The sequence below is a fragment of the Anomalospiza imberbis genome, unplaced genomic scaffold (assembly GCF_031753505.1).
Source record: "Anomalospiza imberbis isolate Cuckoo-Finch-1a 21T00152 unplaced genomic scaffold, ASM3175350v1 scaffold_66, whole genome shotgun sequence".
NCBI lineage: Eukaryota > Metazoa > Chordata > Aves > Passeriformes > Viduidae > Anomalospiza > Anomalospiza imberbis.
In genome coordinates, this window is record NW_027100273.1 from 400,260 (window position 1) to 420,728 (window position 20,469).

The following is a 20,469-nucleotide window of genomic DNA, read 5'->3' on the forward strand; positions in this document are numbered from 1 at the left end:
AAATTTACCTCGCTGGCGCCTATCGTGGGCTGGAATCAAAAATGTCTCTATGCAGAGAGTAGGGAAAAAAAGAGCCAAACTGAATCCAACCGACACTCCCCGCCGTGACTCAGGTGAGGTGAAGCTCTCTCCCGGTGAAACCCAAGCTCGCTGGCCTTTCCCCTCGTTGCCTTGGCGACGGTCATTTATTGCCGCCGTCGCTGAACCTCCGCGTGTGTGGGCGAGCAGCGGTGCCTGGGCGAGCAGCGGTGCCTGGGCGAGCAGCGGTGCCTGGGCGAGCAGCGGTGCCTGGGCGAGCAGCGGTGCCTGGGCGAGCAGCGGTGCCTGGCGGAGCTCTTGGCGCGGGGGTCCGCGGTAAGTGCAGCTCTCGGTGCCGGCGCGAAGGCTGTGGTGTGACTGCAGGGGGACACCTGGCATCCCACACGGGCTGCGTGCGGCTCAGAAAATAGGGGCGGAAACCTGCCCACCTCGGGGCGTTTGACTCGGGGACGGTTTTATATACCTTTGGAAAAACACGTTAAATGTTTGAGCTTCCTGGTCTGCGTGACAGCTGTTCAAATATTGGTTTGCATTGATCCAGCCGTTGTGCCTTTCACACTTGTCTGTTCATTTAAACGAGTCAGCCTTCTAATTTTATACCCCCATCGATTGTTATTTCAGGCTGTTCTCTTAATGCGTATGCTACATGTGTCATGGGATTGCCCGTCCTTTTGGAAGTTGACATCTGCAGCTTTCCTTCTTACACCGGGCTGGATTGCTGTGGCTTTCTTCTCTATGCATCCAGAACACACAGATGTGCATTGCAAAGTTTGTTCAGGTTGGTTTTACAGCACTTCTATGTCAGTGTAGCTGGTGCTGGCTGAGCTGTGTCATCTGGATCACCCTTTGAACAGGCAGCATTTCACCCTGGCTGTGGCAGAGAAAGCAGCTCAGGACACTGTGTTTGGCCCTCATTCTTCTGCTGTCACAGCTCTTCTCTAAACTCCCCAGCTCCAGGGTATTTTACTCATCCAAGGGGAGAACTTAATAAGTTTTCTTGATGTGAGTCCTTTAATGGGTCTTAGAAATTACTAGGCTTTCCAGAGCAACTGGAGAAAGTGAATGTGGTGTGTGTTTAACAAAGAACTAACAAAATGTGAATAATACAGATAAATATACATACGAAAGTCTCCTAAATCTGGAAATACATCTGTTTTCCTTCATATTTTCTGATGTGAACTGAGGTTTGTTCACTGTTGATGAAGTCTGGGTTTTGATCTATATTAGGCTTCCAGTTGCACAGCTTGGTTCCACCTAAATAAGCTGAGTGCTCTGAAATGGCACTGTGAACTGCGGCTAAGAGAGCAGAACCTGTGTAGAGGTTATCCTTCAGCAGAGAGGAGAACTCTGTAACCTTTGACATGTTTTGGGAAGGCAGGAATACATAAACGTCATGTTAATGATTGGACAAAGCAGAAGTCGGTGTGGACGTGAGGCGCAGTGGAGCTCAGCACTAATAGGTAACCAGGCCCTGCAGGGCAGGATGCTGCAGCAGCTGGGGAGGCCGTGTTTGGGGGCAGGACAGGAGCGTGGGCAGGGACAGCTGCCGGAATGTCCACAGGGAGCTGCCAAAATGCTCCCAGCCCCACCGCCATCCCCACCTGCACGCACAGCCTCACATTCCCAGCAGCCTGCCAATGGATTGAGTCACAGTGCTCAGGATGGCACTGCTTGGAATTCCCGCTTGTGCTCTGCACTGTAGGTGCCAAACCCGAGCGAGGCGGGAATGGAACTGCAGCATCAGCTCTGGGGCTGCGCTGAGCACAGCCTGGCCTCTGGAAGCAGGAGCCACCCAGGGTAGGGAATGGCAGCACCTGGAGCTCCTTCCAGGCTCAGCATGCTCCAGACAAGGTTGAAATAGAATAGGAAAATGTCTCTGGGGGGTGATCTGAACTTCTCTTTCCAGCTATGCTTCAAAAAGCAGCTTAGGATATGTGCTTTGCAAAACACAGGGAATTCAGTGGAACACAAAAATTGCAGGCAGGTGTTCACTTCCTGCACAGAAGGTGAATGTAGTTTAATCTCATCAGCAGAGAAGTATTTCTTTCTGCTATGTAATTTCAGCTCTGGGCAGAACCAAAGATTCTTCCTTGGCAAATGGCAACTCAAGTGGCAAGTGACTTCTGAAGCCTTGTCTCCACTTAACTGTTCCCAGGTTGCCATTTCCTGCCTCCTGATCTCTGTGATGTTGCAAGGAGGAGAATTTGGCTGCTCATGGAAGGATGGGGTGGGATGATAAGCGGATGAGGGTGGGTGCTGGCCTCTTGGGTGCTGGAAGAGGGAAGGAGTATCCCAGGATTCTGTCCTGTAGTGTGCAGTTGCCTCCACTGCTTGCTGAGTCAAAGGGTATGGGATAGTCTTGCCAGAAGATGGGAGTGTGTGTTGGGAAATTGCTCTTTAAGAATTTGCTAGGTGATTGATCACTGATGAAAGTCTTTCAGTCAGGATACTTAACTGCTAGTAAACTGTGCTCTGCAGCTTTTGTGTGGATCAGGCTGTGGTGTGGACAGTGAGTGTATGCTCAGTAGTGTCAGTTCACGTGGGACCTGAAGCTGTTCAGCTGGGAGACCTCACGGTTGCACCATTGCTTCTGGCATCTCTTTCCTTTTTAAGATACGGCCAGGCTAATTAAGCAAGTGCCTTTTTAGAGTCCAGCAGGGTGTCCATGGTCGGTCAGCCACGGGTGCTGGAGGAGGCCCTCATTCCCGTTCCCTCCCCAGGGAGCCTTGCTCCTGCCGTGCGTGTACCTGGTTCCCTGACTCGAGTCCCTCAGAGCTGTGCTGTGTCTCTGATCAGCCTTGTTACCCTGCTTTGCTCGCTCTTGTTTGTTTACTTGGAAATTAGGACTGCAGCTGCATGTTTATTATCCTTCAGCCTCACTGTCTGCCATGTCAGATCCCCACTTCTTCTTAATCCTCCCAGTCTGTCTCCTTAGCCTAGTCTCTCCTTGTGCTGGGGATCCCTTAATTATTTGGGGTTTGGATCCTGGGTCTTCTCACGCAGAATTTTTCTGTGGCTAGTGACCTCTGTCATTGTGCCCTGGGTTTATAACAAAAACCAACCAAAATCCTAATTTTCTTGTAGAGTCTTTTCAGAGAGGGCTGGGTGGAAACCTGCATCAGGTAATTGGTACTCTGTGAGTCTCAGGCTGTGCCCAGCCAAGCAATCCTTTATCTGATTTTTTGGTGGACAATGAGGTGAGATCACCTCGCTGTTGCTGTAATAATTTAACTCCTTTTTTACCTAGACACAGCACACTTGGAAATGGAGGACGAAATTGCGATACAAGGAGTCAGCAAAAATTAGTACATATGGTAGACCTCATCACTAACTGAGGAGGTGGTTTAATTTTTTTTTTAACATTGCATATACATGTATACATATTTCATGCTTATGAAAATTGGAACAAGCATTTGCAAAAGCACTTGTTCTGATTGTTAAATTGGAATATTGAGGAGAGGCTGAGAAGCTCCTTGCAGGAGCTTCTGGGATCCTTAAAGTGGATGTGACCCTTCAGGTTTTTGAGAATCTGTTTAGACTCTGGAGCATCATCTTCTGTATCTTGCAAAACTCAATTAGAGATCATCCAGTAGCGGGACCTCCTCTTGCATTATTTTCTCTTTTAAAGCTGGTGGGGGGATTGCTTGTTTGTTTGTGTTTTTCTTTGGTTTCTTTTGAATCAGTTAATATGCAGAGGTGCCCTCAGTGCAGGAGGAAGATGCTGCTCTAGCAAAGTTGATGTTGGACTTTGCTAGAGGGAATTTGAGTTACACTGTTAATATAGAAACAACTATTGCAACTTCTCCTCTAGTTGTCTACTTGTTGTTCTCCTTCTACTTCAGTGAGGTTTGAACAGTCTCAGTTCTTGCTCAGTTCTTGCTTGGATTTTTCTGTGCTGTCTTCTCTTACTGAGGAATTATCTTGATCACAGTTTGCAAGTTTTGCAAGCCTTTTGTATATTAAAACTGCTCTAGAAAACCAGGCACACGGTACGTAGACAAAAACCTTTAATACCCACTAATGTGAGTCCATTGAATTGTTCTTTTTCACATGCTGTTTTGTTCGCCTCTCAGGTAAGCTTTGGGCTCTTTTGGGGAAAAAAATCCTGTTCCCTAATTAGAAAGTACCTTGCGGTGTTAAGTGCTGCTGGGGAGAATACCAAACACCAGGTTTACAGGAAGGATTTGTGTCTCAGGTGTTGTTTGCTGCAGCTCAGTTCCTCGGTCAGGACATGTGCCAGCGTGGAACTCGCCCTGCAGACAGGTTCAATGGTGCTGTTGTTTTCTCATCCCTGTCTGTGCCTCCTTGCAGAGGGGTGAGTTGGGCTGCCCAGGTATGGCTTTACTTTGGGGCTGGTCCTGACCTTCCTCACAGTTGGAAAAATCTGTGCCAAGACAGCTGACACAAAGCTGTGTCTGGCTTTCAGCTGCGTAAAGCAAACAGACCAGGAGAAACCTGTGGGAAAGTGTAATTGTTTTCTGAACAGGCTTCAAGGAACAGAGTCTCAAGTTACTGTAATTGAATCCAGTATCTTGCAGCTCTGGGAGGCTTATCAGAGGAGAGAAGGTATCACTGATATGGGGGACTGCAGAACCTGTTTCTGTAGAAGACTTTCCAGGTTTTATTTTGGTCGCCTCTTTGTGTTGCTCAAACGGGGTGAAAAAAACAAAGTGAAAAAAGGTCATTTTTACTGATGTTCCTCAGGCGCTTCATGCAGTGAAGTGATAAACAGGCTGATGCTCCAGTGATGTGCATCTGCAGGACTTGCCATCTGTCAGTGAACGCTGATTTTGAGCTCTCCACATACACCAAGGTGGTGAGACAGGCTTAAAAATTCTTTTTAAGTATTTGTTTTTAAGCTGTGCATCCTCGATTTTTGCACTACAGACATTCCCTCATTACTAAAATGTTATAAATAATTTCCCTTGTGTTTGAAGAGCTTCAGTGTCAATGCAGAATGAATTTGTGGCATATGGATCACTCAGGATGTGAAATGGCCCTGTTCAGCAAATTCTCTTCTACTTTTATTGCTAGTATTGTTACAGTATCATTGCTATGATGTTACTACTGTTATCTACTCTTACTCTGCCTTTATTGAACTCTTAACAGCTCTGACTGGAGTCGAATACTCCTCATGTTGGATTCAGATAAGCCTTCCAAATCCTCCCTAGGAGACACTCGTAGGTTAGCTATCTGCTAACCTCTTGCCAGCTGCTGATCTTCAAACTGGCCTACAGAATAAACATTAAACCCACTTTCTTTTCTGTCGCAGGAGGAGTCTCGCATCCTCAGGGTGAAGGTGGTTTCTGGCATTGATCTGGCGAAGAAAGACATCTTTGGAGCCAGGTGGGTGCTGCGCAGCGCCTGTGATCCTTGGAACATGCTCAGCTTGTCAGGGCAAGGGCCCTGCGAGGGCTGCAGTCCCTGCAGGTGCTGGGTGTGCGTTGGCACAGCTGTTACTGCAGCTCTGGCTGCTCCTGCCCGCTCCTTCCCTCCGCTCTGCGAGCACAGGAAGCAGCTCAAAGCCCAGGCTTGCAGAACCCAGCCAGGTAATAGCGGGGGGGAGAAGCTGGTTCTGAAGCTAAAATGAACCCAAACCCAGTAATTTTCTTTTTCTGAAGGTTAATTCAGGCTTGACATTCCTGCTCTCTTAAGCCTAAGCATGACAAAATGCTCTACTGCAAATGTTCCAATCTACTTAGAAGGGTTTTATCTGTTTGAAATTGGTAGCATCCAATTTCAGCTTTTATTGAAATGATTAATTTCTTAATATATGAATGAGCCTCCCTGTGGGTTTTCCTGTATTTATTTAATGATGCTTACAAGTTATTCATTAGCTTGTGTATCTAGCTTAAAACTACATGAAAACAGCAATTAAAAGTTTAATCAACTTCAGTATTTTGGGTGAAATTTGCAACAAGCACTCCTTTGGTAGCTGTGTGCAGAATATGGTATGTCAAAGTTTTTTTATTTTCTTTCTCCAAATGTGTTGTTTTGAAGAACAGTTCTTGATGCTGACCATAAGCAGCATAACTTTTATCTTTCAAAATGCATGAAGTTAAATCTAAGTGTAGTTAGTACTGAATCCTATTGATGTGGCCGTTAACATATTTTAAGGAAATTGGTCTCAAGTCAGTAGGATTTCCATATAAACAGAGTTAAAAACATCTTCCCCGCATGTGCTTTTGTTTTAATCTCCCAAATGAGTTAACGTACAGTCATTTGAAACACGTTGGTGTTGCAGAGCTGCGACCCCAGCAGCTGCTGTGCCTCTGCATGGTGGAGCTGTGCAGGGCTTCAGAGTGGGGCAGAGCAGTTACCGTGCTCCTGCCTGACTGTGAAGGATGAGCTACAAGGTGTACGTTGTGTTTTGCATCTCACTGGGTTGTTCTGTCCTTTTTTAATCAACTCTACCATTATAAAACACTGCCTGTGGGCTTGCAGAGTCCAAAAGCCATTTCCTTCTTGATTAAATATAAGGAAAGCCTCTTACAGTGTAGAGCACTGGAGAAGCTTGTACTTCTGAGGATTTTAACAGTAAAGAAATCTCAGTGCTCTTGAGTTTGCTCTTTTGGGGCTCTTTTTGACTTAGGAAAACATTTTAATAGCAAGTAAGGATATCTTAGAACACTCAGGGGAAACCACCTTGCTCTCCACAACACCCTGACAGGAAAGTGCTGCCAGGTGGGGGTCGCGCTCTGCTTCCAGGGAACAAGGGGCAGGACAAGAGGAAGGGGTCTCAGGTTGTGTCAGGACAGGTTTAGGTTGGGTATTAGGGAAAATGTCTTTCCCAAAAGGGCTGCCCAGCCCTGGCACAGCTGCCCAGGGCAGTGGTGGAATCCCCATCCCTGGAGGGATTTAAAAGCCATTTAGATGTAGCACTTGGGGACATGGATTTATGCTGGACTCAGTGATCTTAGAGGGTTTTTCCAACCTCTTAGCTTCCTACGATTCTCCTAATAGTTCAAAAATGTATGGAATTACAGTTGCAATGACACAGAGCAACTAGAATGCAGAGTGGATTAGTAAGTGTGGAGCACCCCGTGGTGATGGTTAAATGTGGGGCATTTCATCCACATAGGTGCAGTGGAGGTGGGCACAAGAGGCTGGTTAGTGTAGATGTAAGTGAGGGTCTGTAACCTGCTTTCTGTTTTGCCTTGTAAAATTACAAGTCTGTGATACATACTGATGGTGAGCTGTAGATACTGCAGATTGTGATTTTGTGAATTTAGTGTCAGCTTGCATATGTGAATGTTTGACATTTATTTCCTTCCTTCTTAATTGAAGTGTCTTAATAAATTTCATACAAGAATCCAAGTACTGGCTGAACTCCCGTTGTATGTGTCCCATAAAGATACAGCTGATGGGGTGCATTAGCTACTGTATTTTGCCTTCTAAATCATGAAGTAAGTGAAAATTGTGGCTGTCTGGAAGTTGAAAATTTGAGGTGCTTTTCAGTTAAAATTGCAGATGATTTCATTGTCAGGGAGCAGTGCTTCTAATGGCATAGGAGTTAGTTATGGATTGCCTCTAGGTTTATTGCTTTTACCTGCTCTCCTGAAAAGCCTTTTTTCTGGTTTGATTTCGTGTGTCCAGGATCCATGATGGAGCTGGGGAAGGCAGGCTCCAGGCTGTTGGTAGGATTGTAAGTCCTGCTGTATACTCCTTTTATGAGCAAGACTGCTTGAAATGTGGCTGAATTCTTTATTCATGTGTCCTGTCACTGGGGTTCATGATAGGAGGAGAGCACATGTGGCTGTGGCTTTGCAGGTGACAAAGATGGCAGGTGTTTGCCCTGTACCTGTTCTTTTAAGTCTGCTATCTCTTTTCTAGTCTGCTTTGAGTTATGGTCTATCTGGTTGTAACTACTGGAAAAACTGTGGTGATAGCTGTACCCCTGGAGCTATCTCCCCAGCACGTGTACTGCCTTGGAACTGGATTGGCTAACAGCCTGTTCCCCTTCTCCCACCGATGGCTGCCCCGATGGGCAGAGACAAATCCACTGAAGAGAGTTGCTTTCATAAATTAATCAAACAATTAAAAAAATAACCTGGCTCCTGAATGCCTCTTCAGCATTTGCATGTGTGCCAGAGGGAGAGTGCCGTGTGTGTCCTGGCCGAGGGAGGCCCCGGAGGTGGAACAGACCTGCGACCGAATTCCCAGAGCCACTTGACTAGAGGGCAGTTGCTCAAGTAGGGGAGAGTTCGTACTCTGTTGTTGCCTTTTCCTTTTTCTAGCTGATTTGCAGTGGAAGTTTTTCCAGTGTAGTGGAAATGAAATGTTATTAACTGTGTGGGAAGGGAAGGAAACCAGCAAGCACGCGTGGCTTGTGCTTTCCCTGTGGAATGAAGTGTGCTCCCATAAAAGCCGTGGGGTGCAGGGAGCAGCCGCGGGCAGATGCTGAGGTGAGCGCAGTCACTGCTGGCTGCCGAGCCAGCTGTGTGTGTGCCTACCTGGGAAGGAGGCCTTGTCTGCAGGTGTGGCCAGTGTAGGAGGGGTGCTGGCACGGGGAGAGATCAGAAATATGCTGGATAATCGATAGTTTTGTTTGTGGGACCGTAATGCTGATGCTCGTACAGGTGTGTGAAATGAATATTGGGCTGCCGGGTGTGGGCACAGGGTATCAGTGTACCCTCCACGTCGGCGCGGGTGTTGGATCTCGCCCGCTGCCGGCGAGCCCGGGGCTGTGCCTGGCAGCAGAGGGCACCAGAGACTTTCCGCGCGAACCGCTACCTGATGGCTTCCGACCAAATTAGGCGTGCAGGTTTTTCACAAAGTCAGCAGGTTTTTACCCATTTCTACATGTTATGGTCTTTAGGATGCACTGGGTATATATCTCAGGAGCTTTACATGGAGACATGCTGCTTTTTCGAGGATGTGGTCTTGCTACTTGATAAGAGGACTTGGTGATAATTCCTGACAGTTAAAATGTCGTAGTGAAAAATAATTCTCATCAGATAATTGCTTAATGGAAAAATTTCTTTGTACAAATACAGAAACATATAATGTTTCTTGTTACTTGAAGAAAGGAAGCTTCTGTATTCAGCTCCTCAGCTTTCCCTGCCTGCTATCTACTGTGATCTGTGAGTTTACCTGAATCTGGTATCTTTAAAAGAAAAAAGGGACACGTCAATAAAATCATCTAAGGAAAATATTTTGATTTTAAATATTTAAGGCAGAGCTACTGTGCTGAGCTTTTATCTTCCAAAAGCCAGGTGTCATGGAGTTCTCTCTCTGCTTCTCCACCCCCGCTGGATTTTGGAACTTGTTAAGATATTTTGGGAGTGTGAAATGGCATAGGAAGATCTATGCATACATCAGCCCCTCAGCTCCAAGGGCTGATGTATGCATATTCTGTTAGAGTATTCATTTAACCTTTGCAAAAAAAATGGCCTCAGGGAGGAAAAAAAAAACCCCATATTTACACTTCCATCTGTTTTGGCAGATTAAAATATTTTTATGCTCTGGGAGACTTCCAAGAGAGCAAGAATACGAATGGAATCCATCTTGTTACCCTTTATTAGAACATAACATGGTAAAGGAAGGTGGAGACACTGGAGGTGGGGTTTGATGTATAATTTTTAACTCCTTTTTTCACCCACGGGCACTTCTTCACAGCTGTCTATGATGTGAGTCATTATCTCTAGCAGCTCTTCGGTAAAGCCTTGCTGCACTTCTTTTAGAGTCAGAAGTGTGAGCCTTTCTTTGCAAAATAAAACACTCGAAGGGAGATCGGAGGTTTGTAAAATGACTCTGGGATTTGGTATGGAGGAATGAGATTTTGGGATGCTTAGGCACAATGGATTGCAAGTTTGGCTTTGCGGTGAAGGGTAAGGTAAGGTTGTGTTTTCTTTTCAGAAGCTGGTGTTCCTTTATCCTTGTGTGATTGGACACTTTGTGTCACAGGACGTGAGACTTGTATGACAGTGGGGTCAAAATCTTCCTTCTCTTTGAGGAAAACTCTTAATGGATGTTACTCAATACAGGCAGAAAGATGAAACCCAGAAGGCTTGTGCTGAAATAAAACCAGGGAGCAAACACAGCCAGTGTGCTCTGGAGTATTTCTTGTAGTTAATTGCTGTGTATCTTATTGTACTTCTCCTTACTGTGCCAGAGTTGGGAAAGTCACCGGGGGAATGGTTATTGGGATAAAATGACAGCGACTGTAAGGGGTTCTGCCTTAGAACATTGTTTTTACTGCTCTCCGTAAAACCTGGTTAGAAGTATCTCATTATAATTCTAATCTTCTTTGATGATGCATGTTTTGGGAATTTGTTTCCCTCATTTCTTTGGATCTAAAAGTGACTAAACAAAACACTGGAATTAAAAAAAAAATTTGGAGTTTTTTAAGCTCCACTAAGTACATGCACAGAGAGAGTTACTCTAAGTGTGTTTAAATGATTCTGAAAAACATTTCCAGGTTCACGGAATTTCCTCTTGCCAAGCATAACCTGCTTTTCAGCCCTGACGTTAACTGCTATCCAGGGGACTCCCATAATTTTGTGGAGACTCATTGAGATGAATGTTTTTGAAGACGGTGTATGTTACTGATCTGAATTTGTAAGTGGCGTTCCTGGAGGCATGTCGTGTGTAACAGCACATTTCCCCTAGCAGAGCCCGCAGTGTGCGGATTTACCAGTGTCCATGCAGAGCAGGTTGGTTCCCGCAGCGCTGAGTACTGGGCACCTCTGCCTCCGTACCTGCCTGCAGGTGGAAGGATCCCCAGAGCAGGCAAGCCCAGAGCCCTCAGCCGTCCCAGTCCCGTGGGGAGGAGGTGGCCTCGGGTCTTCCGCTGTTCTTGACAGAAATCTGGAGGTGGTCATTTTGGGGTTGTTGAAACATTCAGCTTGTCTGACTTAGGAGTACGAGGAGGCACAATAAGGATGATGTTCTGTGTATACCTCCGCTGAGGAGCGTGCAGGTAGCTTGGATGGGGTGAGGGGCTGGGAAAAGGGAATGGCAAATAGTGATCCCCTCAAGACCAGGGATGTGGCTTTGAGGAAGAGGCTTCTCTGCCTTCATGCTGGAGTGTGCTGGTATTTCTGCAGCCAGAAGTACAGGAGCTCTTGATCAGTTCTTTCAGATATGTGAGGCAGAAAAGGGGCAGCACAAAGGGAATGGTTCTATATTTCTTACAGAAGCAAAATTATCTTGTGCAAGACTGTTCCAAAGGAAACTAGTCGGGCTATTTTGAAATGCAAAGTTTTCCTGCATGTGACAAGCCTGGCGTTCACACACTTGCATAACAAGTGTTACTAAATTTTATATGTGGGGAGGCGGTTTCAGCTTTTAAAATAAAAATAGAGCCATGTAGGCCTTAGTAGTTCCATTGTTCTTTCATATGTGCCTGTGCTCTCCACCCCCTTCTTTTAGAGCTTAAAATAAGCAAATAATACATCATGTCACTGGTAGAAGCTACTTTGAGACTTGCTTTCAAAACTGTTTCAAAAGTATAGAGCAAATGCGATTCCAGACTCAAGTGAACAAATGGGACACTGTTCATGGGCCCCAGTTTCACACTGCTCTAAAAGTAATGTGATTTTTAAAGGAGGCTGATCTTCCTTGAGATTTTTTGCTGGAGTTTTTAAGTCATCAGTGCTTTTGTTGTCCTCTAGAAGAGCTGGAAGCTTGCCTTTTCATGCTGAGATTCAAATGAAAGATAATTATATATCTACAGTTGCTTGAGCTTTAAGAAAATGCCCAATACTGCCAGTTGGCAAAACCATGACAAATAGGTAATTCTGGATGTCTGAGGGATTCCTGAGGTCAGGAAAAGGATTTCTTGAAACCTCAGATTGTTTTGATGGCTGTTGTTCTGCCAAACTCTCTTTGTACTAAGTTGTGATTATGATTAATATAACTTTCATTATTAGCATAGTTTTCTTAGGATTCCCTTTTATTCTCTAGAGAACTGTTACCAGCTTCAAGGTTCTCCTGATCTTGGCAGGCGCTGATGTTCTCTTTAGGTTTTGGCCAGTCGTGTTTGGATAGATGAGATTTGATGCTTTTAATCATTTTTGATTTTGTAGCGAGGAGCATTTTAGATAGGTGTTCACAAATCAATTCCCTGTCATCTCCAGTCACTGGTATGGTGGTGACTGGGCTCATTTCTCTTTTAAACACTACTTGGTCCTTTGAAATTTCTCTTTGTTGCCCTAAATGTAGGTTTATTATCACTGCGGTACAGCCGGGTCACCTTTTGGGCACAGCGGCCTCGCCGCATCGGGTGGCTCTCTGTCAGTCTGTTGTGTCCCTGTCCTGGTGTCCCTGTGCATGCAGTACTGTTTGAGTGCTGCCGCTGGAACTCTGGGCATGGGCTGGCCATCTGTAGTGTCCCCGGGCTCCAGGCTTGCAGTTCATTTCCTGTATCCATTTTCTGGTATTACAGTGATTCTACCAGAACACCGTGTAAATTCCACTGGGATATTTCCTACATTAACAGATTCCTAGCAGTCCACGACTGCCAATTTGTTGTGCTGCAGGTTTCATTAAGATGGCATTTTAGTACTGGTACTAGTGTAAAAATTGATGTAGAGAAAGTTTTCTACCTGTAGTTTTCTGTTTTGCAACATTTCCACATTCAATCTTTTATCCTCTTCCCCAGGCGAGCCCAGTACTTTTCCTCCAAGTGACCTCTGCAGTGAGTTTTCCTAGCAAGGTCAGAACTGTTAGTTCCATATGTCAGGCATATGATGTTGTCCGTGTGAGTGGAAGGGCTTCATTCTGCTCATCCAGTGTCACTTACGCTCCTAAGCTTTTCCAGCGTGCCCTTTTAAATCCTGATGCAAATCAGCAGTTCAGGGCTGAGACTGGTGTTCACAAGGAGCTGTGGGACGAGCTGCTTTGTTTTCCACTTGCTTTTAGAGCACAATGAAAGTATTAATGCTCCACTTGGAATGGTGCTTTCCAGGAGTGCTGTAAGGGGGTTTATAGTGCTTTCTTGAGGAATGAGTGAGTCTGCCTGAGGGAAGTCAAGAAAGCACTATTTCATTTTAATCCCCATCTCCCCTTCTTTTTAATCAGTCAGTTTCAGGGTGAGAATATCTGGCAGGTACAGCTCCAGGCTGATTCGAGTCTGCCTCCTGTGCTCAAAAAAGTTAGACTCATAGAACCATAGAATATGTCGAGTTGGAATGGACCATCAGTCTGTCATCGACCAGCTCCTGGCCCTGCAAAGAACATCCCAAGAGTGCTTGAGAGCATTGTCCAAACTCACCTGATTGATATGTTGGGGTTTTTTTGTGCTCTCAGCAGGTGTCCCATTTATTATTGTTTTCTGTCACCTGAATCATCAGGATTTCCTCCTTTAACACATCTGCAGACACTGCTGTGAGATGGGAATCTGGTGTTTTACTGCTTGTTTTCATGTCCATTTCATTCCAATTTGTGGGTAGGTTTTCCAGTGACTTATAACAGACCAGATGCTGTATTTCATTCCTTTGCAAGTTTCCTTCAATTTTACTGTTGTTCATGTTTTTGTCTAATAGATCTTCCGTGTTGGTACTGATTTTTCCCTTGCAAAGGTGCCACGTTTATCTGGAATACTTGCTGTTAGCTGGGTTTTCGGGATGCAGTTAACCACTGTAAAGTTCCCTCAGTGTTTCTACTGCTGCTTTGACATGTAGTGTGTGTTCTCTGGGATCCCAGTTACTTTGTTTTGCTGCTGTAGTTATGTTCTTAATTGGGGTTCTGCCTTCTTCCATTCTTTGCCCATTCTCTGATTCCTTCACCAGTTAGTTCAATTACAATGTCTGCTCCCCAGGAAGTGTCAGCTGGTGTGTGTTGTTTTCCTCTGTACTTGTTTCATTTCCCTGGTAGCTGTGTGGATCCCAGGAGCACGGGTTGTGTTACCTGCGGGGCAGCCACAGAGCAGGATCCGGACAACTGGGGCTGTACAGACCCCTGCATTTCACCTGGAGCTGCTCAGTTAGTGGCACTTGCAAATTGGACTGTTTATTTGGTTGTTGGAATCTGAGCCTGATTCTAACTAATACGTTTCTTAAAAGCTTTACAATGCTTTTTATTTACTGACTTCCAAACATAAGAATTTTAATATTAATCAGGTGCATTCTGGTCACTAAGAGCTCCTGTAACTGCAGTGTGAAGAATTGTCTGACTCTGTGGATGACCTCTGTGCTCCCCATGGCCTGTTGGGGCTGGGAAGGGACCTCTGTATTCCTCGTGGCCCATTGCCTTCAGCTGGAACCCCTTCTGTGCTGTGTTCCCATGCAAGCTCTGTGCAGAGCTGGTGTGCCACTGGGGGTGGGCCACCCGGGGCGCAGAGCAAGTGGCCACAGTGCAGGGCTGTGTGAGACAGTTCCACTTGGGGCAGTGCCAGCTTTCCTTGGTCTCCAGTCTCCCTCCAGCTATGTGTTCATTTTAAGTAAACAAATGCACGTAAGTAAACACTCTCAGGTATCCAATCGTTCGGGTGAACTCCAGCTTCACCTTCAGGACCAAGAGCTTGGCTGCACAGCTCAGTCTGACTTACTCTGTCGCAGGCAGAGATGCCAGTAGTCTGTTCAGTAAAGGCAAAATTTCCTTACTGAAATTTGTAATAGACTTGATTATTCTCTAGGTTTAAAAATAGAAATAGATTAAAAAAATAATCTTTGCCACTGTGCCACAGTTTTCATTTTCTCTAGGCAGAAGAATCATCCAGGGCTTTTTAGCACTAAAAAATTGCAGTATGTCTAAGGGTTCCTGAGAAGAGCATTGCCCAAGTATGGATTGATAACTCAGATCTGGGAGGATACCTGTAAATATTAGCACGGTACATCAGGCAATTCAAAGCAGCACCAGCATTTCTTTATAATCACAATGATGCTTTGCTTTCTTCTAAACCTTGGTGTTTAATGCTGAATTTAATTGCAGATTAAGTAGATACATTTATGTGCATCTACTGATAGGAGCCCAACAAGATGTCTTGTTTATTCTTGTTTCCACCTTTGTGGCATTTTATATTCGATACATAGAACATCCAGTATAATGAACACGCAAGCGCTGATTGTTCTGTAGTGATACTGCCCCAACATAGTTCCTTAAATTCAAAAAGTATCAGCATTTGAATGACTTGGTTGGTAAATCTGAGTGTCTGGTGGTATTGTGAGTGTCTCTTGTTGATGCTTTCAAGAAACCTTGGCTCATCATCCAGCAGAGTGTGCTGCAGCCTTGAGAGGGAAGCACCAGAGCAGGTCAGGGTCCTGGTTTTACTCAGGCACCCATTCCTCTGCTTCAAGCAGAGGCTCTGCTCCAGTTCCACCTCCTGACATAGTACCTGTGTGAAGTTCATCTGTTCCTGCAGGATGCTCTTCCTCCCAGTTTAGAGCACAGAACTGTGGAATGGATTGTGTTGGAAGAGGCCTTAAAGACCATCCAGTTCCACCCTCGGCCGTGGGCAGGAACAGCTTCTACTAGAGCAGGTTGCTCTCTGCCCTGTGTGTCTGAATCACTGCTGATACTGTGCAGCTTGGTTTTATGGTTCAAAACAATTATAACCACTGCTTCAAAGTTACTCCTGTTGCACTTCCTGTCTGCCTCCAGGGGTTAGCTGCAGCCAGTCTCTTCCAAACCCCTCGGCTCCCATTTTTCCCTGCCTGGTTTGAATGGAGTGCCACGGGCATGCTTGTGGGCAGGAGCTGTGTGGGAGCCAGCAGTTCTTGCCCCCAGTGGGGAACAGAGCTGCAGGGAATGAATGATCTCTGCTGCTGTGGGCAGGGTTTAACTGAGCACATTCAAACATTCAATTTCAATGTGTCAGTAGCTTACTAGAGTTCTGAGCTTTCACTGAAGACAATTCCACCAAAAGTGTTTGGAGGTGCTGTTGTTACCCAGTTAAGTGAAAAGTTCCTTCTGCAATGCTCTTTGGCTGTACAACTGTAGGCCATTAAATCTGATGTCTTTTTTTGCAGTGACCCGTATGTGAAACTTTCCTTGTATGTAGCAGATGAGAACAGAGAACTTGCTCTTGTGCAGACAAAAACTATCAAAAAGGTACGTACATACTCTTTCTAATTCCATGGCTTTGGAAGGATTAAGAACACTGAACACAATTGTATAACATAATGCAGTGCTAATTAAAGTCGTCACATACATGTCTAGCAACTGGATAATGTGGTTGTCTCCTAACCAAAATCTGAGAACAAGTGCCTGCACCTCAGTGTGTCTGGCCTGGAGACAGCACCTAATGTTGCATATTGTTCGCTAAAGCTTGGCTGCACCATTCACAGATTCTTTTTTCAAATTCATATTTCAATGGAAGACATGGCTGAAATAAAGGACTGAGAAATTCTGCTTTAATTATCATTTATGTGACTTTTAGCAAAAACAATCATTCTCTTCAAAATTTCCCATTTTCAAAATATTTTCCTAATGTGGGAATTTAAAACAACTGGATGACAGAAGATATGCTGTAAGAAAAGCTCGGGATTTGTTACATTTTTAATTAGAACCAAAATTGAGTTTTATTTAATTTCTCAATTTTAGTTCACACAAACAAAATTCCACCCGGGGATATTTGTCATTATCAGGACCCTAAGATTTTGTAAGGATTTTTTTTTTTTTTTAATTTTACTGGTATTGGTGGCAGAGAGGAAAGTAGTCATAAGCTCTATGAAACGTAAGGGAAGATAATGACTTGTCATTTTTTTATGGAGATATTTAGAATCAACAGGGATTCAGTTGAAATCATGGCTGCAAAACAGAATAGTGGGGAGAATTTTGTTATTGAAAACATGAACTGCAGTGGTGAGGTTCTAAAATCAGGACATTCGGTGATATGAGAAAGCCAGTGTGGAATCCTAGTGGTGTGGAAGATCCAAGCAGAATTTGTCCCAGAACCAGGGCATGTTTGATGTGGAAAAGGGATTTTTCAAAGACTTCCTGGTTAGCCATTAGTGCTTGTTTCATTCCCAGGACTGCACCTGCCTTTTTTCACTGTTTCTTCTCACTGTCAATTAAAGCCCAGACATTCTCAGTCATTTCTGTAATAGTGGTATTAACTCAGATGTTGGAAAGTTCTAGTTGGTAATTTCTGCTTTGAATTGTTAAATTTCATCTCAAGGCAGGGTTCTCCCTGTGCAAGTTGCAATCATCTCTCTCTTTTGTAAATAGCAAACATCATTACCTTATCTCAGTTTTGAGTTAAAATCATTATAAAAATACCGAGTACAGACGATCTGAGGAATGACTGACTGGCAGTTACCTCCTTCAGCTCTGTAACTGTGTCTAACCTTTCACAAGTTTCTCATTTTTCTTCTAATTTTTGTGTTCCTCAGTTGAATGGGTAACTTTGTGCAGCACTGCCTTGCAGGAGTGCTTCTGGGACAAGAGAAGGAACTCCAGCGTCCCCTTTTCGTTTTCCTTTTCCATGTCCTGTGCGTTGTCTGATCTGTATCCTACTGCACAGCTGGACTGTGCTTCTGGAAGTGCTTCATTACAGCCAAAGGGGTTAAATGCACATTGTTTTCTTACTCTGAAAAAATAAAGTTACCACAAGAATGTCAGCCTCATGTGGCATGACCTACCTGGGTTCAATTTCTGAGGTTTTTTGTTTCAATTTGTCTCCCTCCATAGTTAACCCAGCTTTAAGGTTTGATTAATGCTTTGTACTTCGTTTTGGAGCTGTATTTGGAATGCCCTGCTGAAAAGGTTCTCTCTGAAGTAGGGAAAGCTGGATTTGCTGTTTGCTGGCTTTGATCCTGTAATGTGGTCAGTGTGTTCTTTAAATACCTGCTGGAATTTAAAAGTTCAAATGAAGATTATCCAGTTTCTTCAGTTTCTCCACCTTGACTGCACTGAGCTCCAAAGACTTCTGCCTTTCCCGTATTAAAAATAGTTTTCCCTCTCTGAGAACACCCAGTCTCCCCATTGAGCTCCAGTGTTCAGGAGCATCATTTCTCTCTATGTCTTCCTTTTCTGTGTGGGGTTGAATGAAAACCCTTTTTTGAATACCCAGGGAAGGTTTAGCTCAGCTTGACTCCTGGCAGTCCTTTATGTGTGCAGCACTTGCCCTTTTTAGGATGTAGCTCTTCTGAGGTTGAGTTTGTGTTATTGTTTCCCTGCTCATGTCCTGTATGGAGCTATTCCTGCAGTTCCTTCCTCTTTGCTGGCACTCAGGTAAGTTTGCACTCTCTGACTCGGCCCACTAAGAGTGGGACCTGTAAAGGTGGAACAGATTTCTGTGAGTTACCAGGCATTTGCCAACGACTCTGCTGCCTCGTCCATCAGATGTCCCTGAACTGTGTGGTTAAGCAGCATTCGGAATTAATGGATTATCAATGGGCAGTAGTGCCCTCAAAACCCGAGTTGAGCCAGTGCTTTGTTTGGTAAATTGTATGTCCCCTCTCCTGGCAACTGCAGTAGCATTTGATGAATACAAGTGTTTAAAATGTGACATTGTTTTCCTTACTGCTTCCATTCAATTTATTTTTTACTGAATACATTGTGCTCCTTCAGGGAAAAAAGCTGAAAGTTTCTCTGCGCCCACAAGCCCATCCCTACTCTTCCCGTCATTGACTCACCTGCCCTTTACTGTGGTCTTTTCTTTCAAGAAGTACTTCCTGCTCTGCCGTGAGGTCCTGTATTCCCATTTTGTAGTGAGATGCAGTATAGTCAGCCCCCATGTCCTGCACATGAGGAATCTATTGGATCTATAGCGGGGAGTGAGAAAAACAGCCAAGATTCCCCTTCTCTGCTAGAACAGAATTGTCGTGGGTGTAAAGCCAATTTTTCCTGTCAGCTCTGCCCGTAAATCTCTGCTGTGTGAGAGCATGAGGGAATGATTTGGCATGAGCACAAAAATATTGGGCATATTGTCCAATTGTCTTCATACTTGCTCAAGCTTGAATTGCCCAAATTACTGTTTGTAGTTCTCATCTCTTTATTATCAATTAATTATGTCATGTTTGAGCTCACTTCAGCTGGCAATATATATGCACATTTATTCTGTGCATTTTAGTCAGGTTGTTAAAATTAAAATCCTTGGGCTGGGAGGACATTGGACGAATATCTTACCTATTCCAAGGAATAACCTTTTCTTTTGGTTTTACTTTTGTTTTTTTGGGGGTGTTTTTGTTTTTTAAATTTTTTTTTTATTATTTCACAGTATAAATCTGAGCATATTCTTGTTGCCCTAAAGTTGCTTTTGTGATTAAAAAATACTTTTTTTCTTGTCTGGGTTTAGATGAATCTTGAGAATGAAATGTCTACAGATTTTATTTCTATAGGTCCTCAATGATTTGTCTTTTAATCATCAAATTCTATTTATATTTAATGTCTATTGTAGGATCATCTGACTCAAATATCCTCCCACATTTGTTTTACTCAATAGAAAATTTCTAGATGGCAATATATTTTTCAATTTCTTTTATTACATGCTTTTCTTTCTCTTTTATTTCCCTAGAAAACTGTCACTTTCATGTATGTTGTTATAATTGCACGCCAGAAAACTTAAACATTAGATGTAAATATTGTTATTTCTTTTACAGACACTGAACCCTAAATGGAATGAAGAGTTTTACTTCAGAGTAAGTTTCTCTTTATTTGCGGTCATTATTAGAACATGTGCAGCTAACCTTATTTTCAATTTGTTTATATGTTTACTCCAAAGGCCTGCTTGCCCTGGTGTACTTGCTGTTTTGTTTCTGAGGGGATGGAATGCTCAGCAGGAATTGGCTCCAGGTTCCTTAGAAACCGTTTCCCAACCTGCAGTTATATAATTGTGAAGGGCAGTAACTTTGCTACTCAGTTGCACGCAATATTCTTCCGAAGAACAGTTGAGTTCTGACTTTTAGTGCCGCTGTAGCTTTCGCAAAAGCAGGTCAGGTAGAATTTCAGGGTGTTTCGAGCCTGAACCTGGAGCGGTGCCTGAGGGCTGATGTGGCAGATAGTTCTGGCTGGGAGTTGTGCCCGGGGAGCCGGATGGGGAGCTCTGGGACAGCAGTGCCACCGGTGGAATGTTCCATGCACAGCTCTCACTGTCATGGGGAATGCTGATTGGGACACACGCACCAAACAGCTTTTCTGGGCTTTGCAGCTGAGTAATACAGATCTAAAATCTGAGGAAAAGGGAATGCACAGCCCCACTGCAAAACCTCTGGCATAGTTCACAGATGCTCTGTTAAAACATCTTGAATGTCCTCAGCAATAATGGGACCTGTAAAGTAATTTAGACCCTATTTTGTGTGTCACAGTTCTCTGATTTTCTCAAAACTGGGAAGTCCATCTCCAGCCCGCAGAATTGTGGTATATTATTTCTAAATTTTCTTAATTAAACGTGCTGGTCATAGTAACCTAGCTTGCGAAGCTTTTCTGAAAAAATATATCAACTGGACCAAACGCTATAAAACTGGTTTAATAGCAGCTGTTTTGTCTTTCTGACAGAGTTCTTTTTATGTTTGATTTTGTCCTTTTGAATGTTGGCAGTCTTTT

At 44.2% G+C, this 20,469-nt stretch overlaps 1 protein-coding gene across 5 annotated transcripts in view; it reads left to right on the forward strand.

The window, feature by feature from the left end:
- The window catches only part of LOC137467520 (E3 ubiquitin-protein ligase NEDD4-like), an 89,543-nt gene that overhangs the window by 20,296 nt on the left and 48,778 nt on the right, over positions 1 to 20,469 (forward strand). For 3 of the 5 annotated variants that reach the window (XM_068179004.1, XM_068179006.1, XM_068179007.1), the window contains exons 1-4: positions 4,772 to 4,852; positions 5,312 to 5,385; positions 15,951 to 16,032; positions 19,527 to 19,565. In XM_068179004.1, coding sequence (XP_068035105.1) covers positions 4,787 to 4,852; positions 5,312 to 5,385; positions 15,951 to 16,032; positions 19,527 to 19,565 — 261 coding nt within the window. In that variant the 5' untranslated portion in view covers positions 4,772 to 4,786. Of the gene's footprint in view, positions 1 to 4,771; positions 4,853 to 5,311; positions 5,386 to 9,797; positions 9,875 to 15,950; positions 16,033 to 19,526; positions 19,566 to 20,469 lie in introns of those variants that run through there. The other 2 variants (XM_068179005.1, XM_068179008.1) reach the window with 2 other exon arrangements.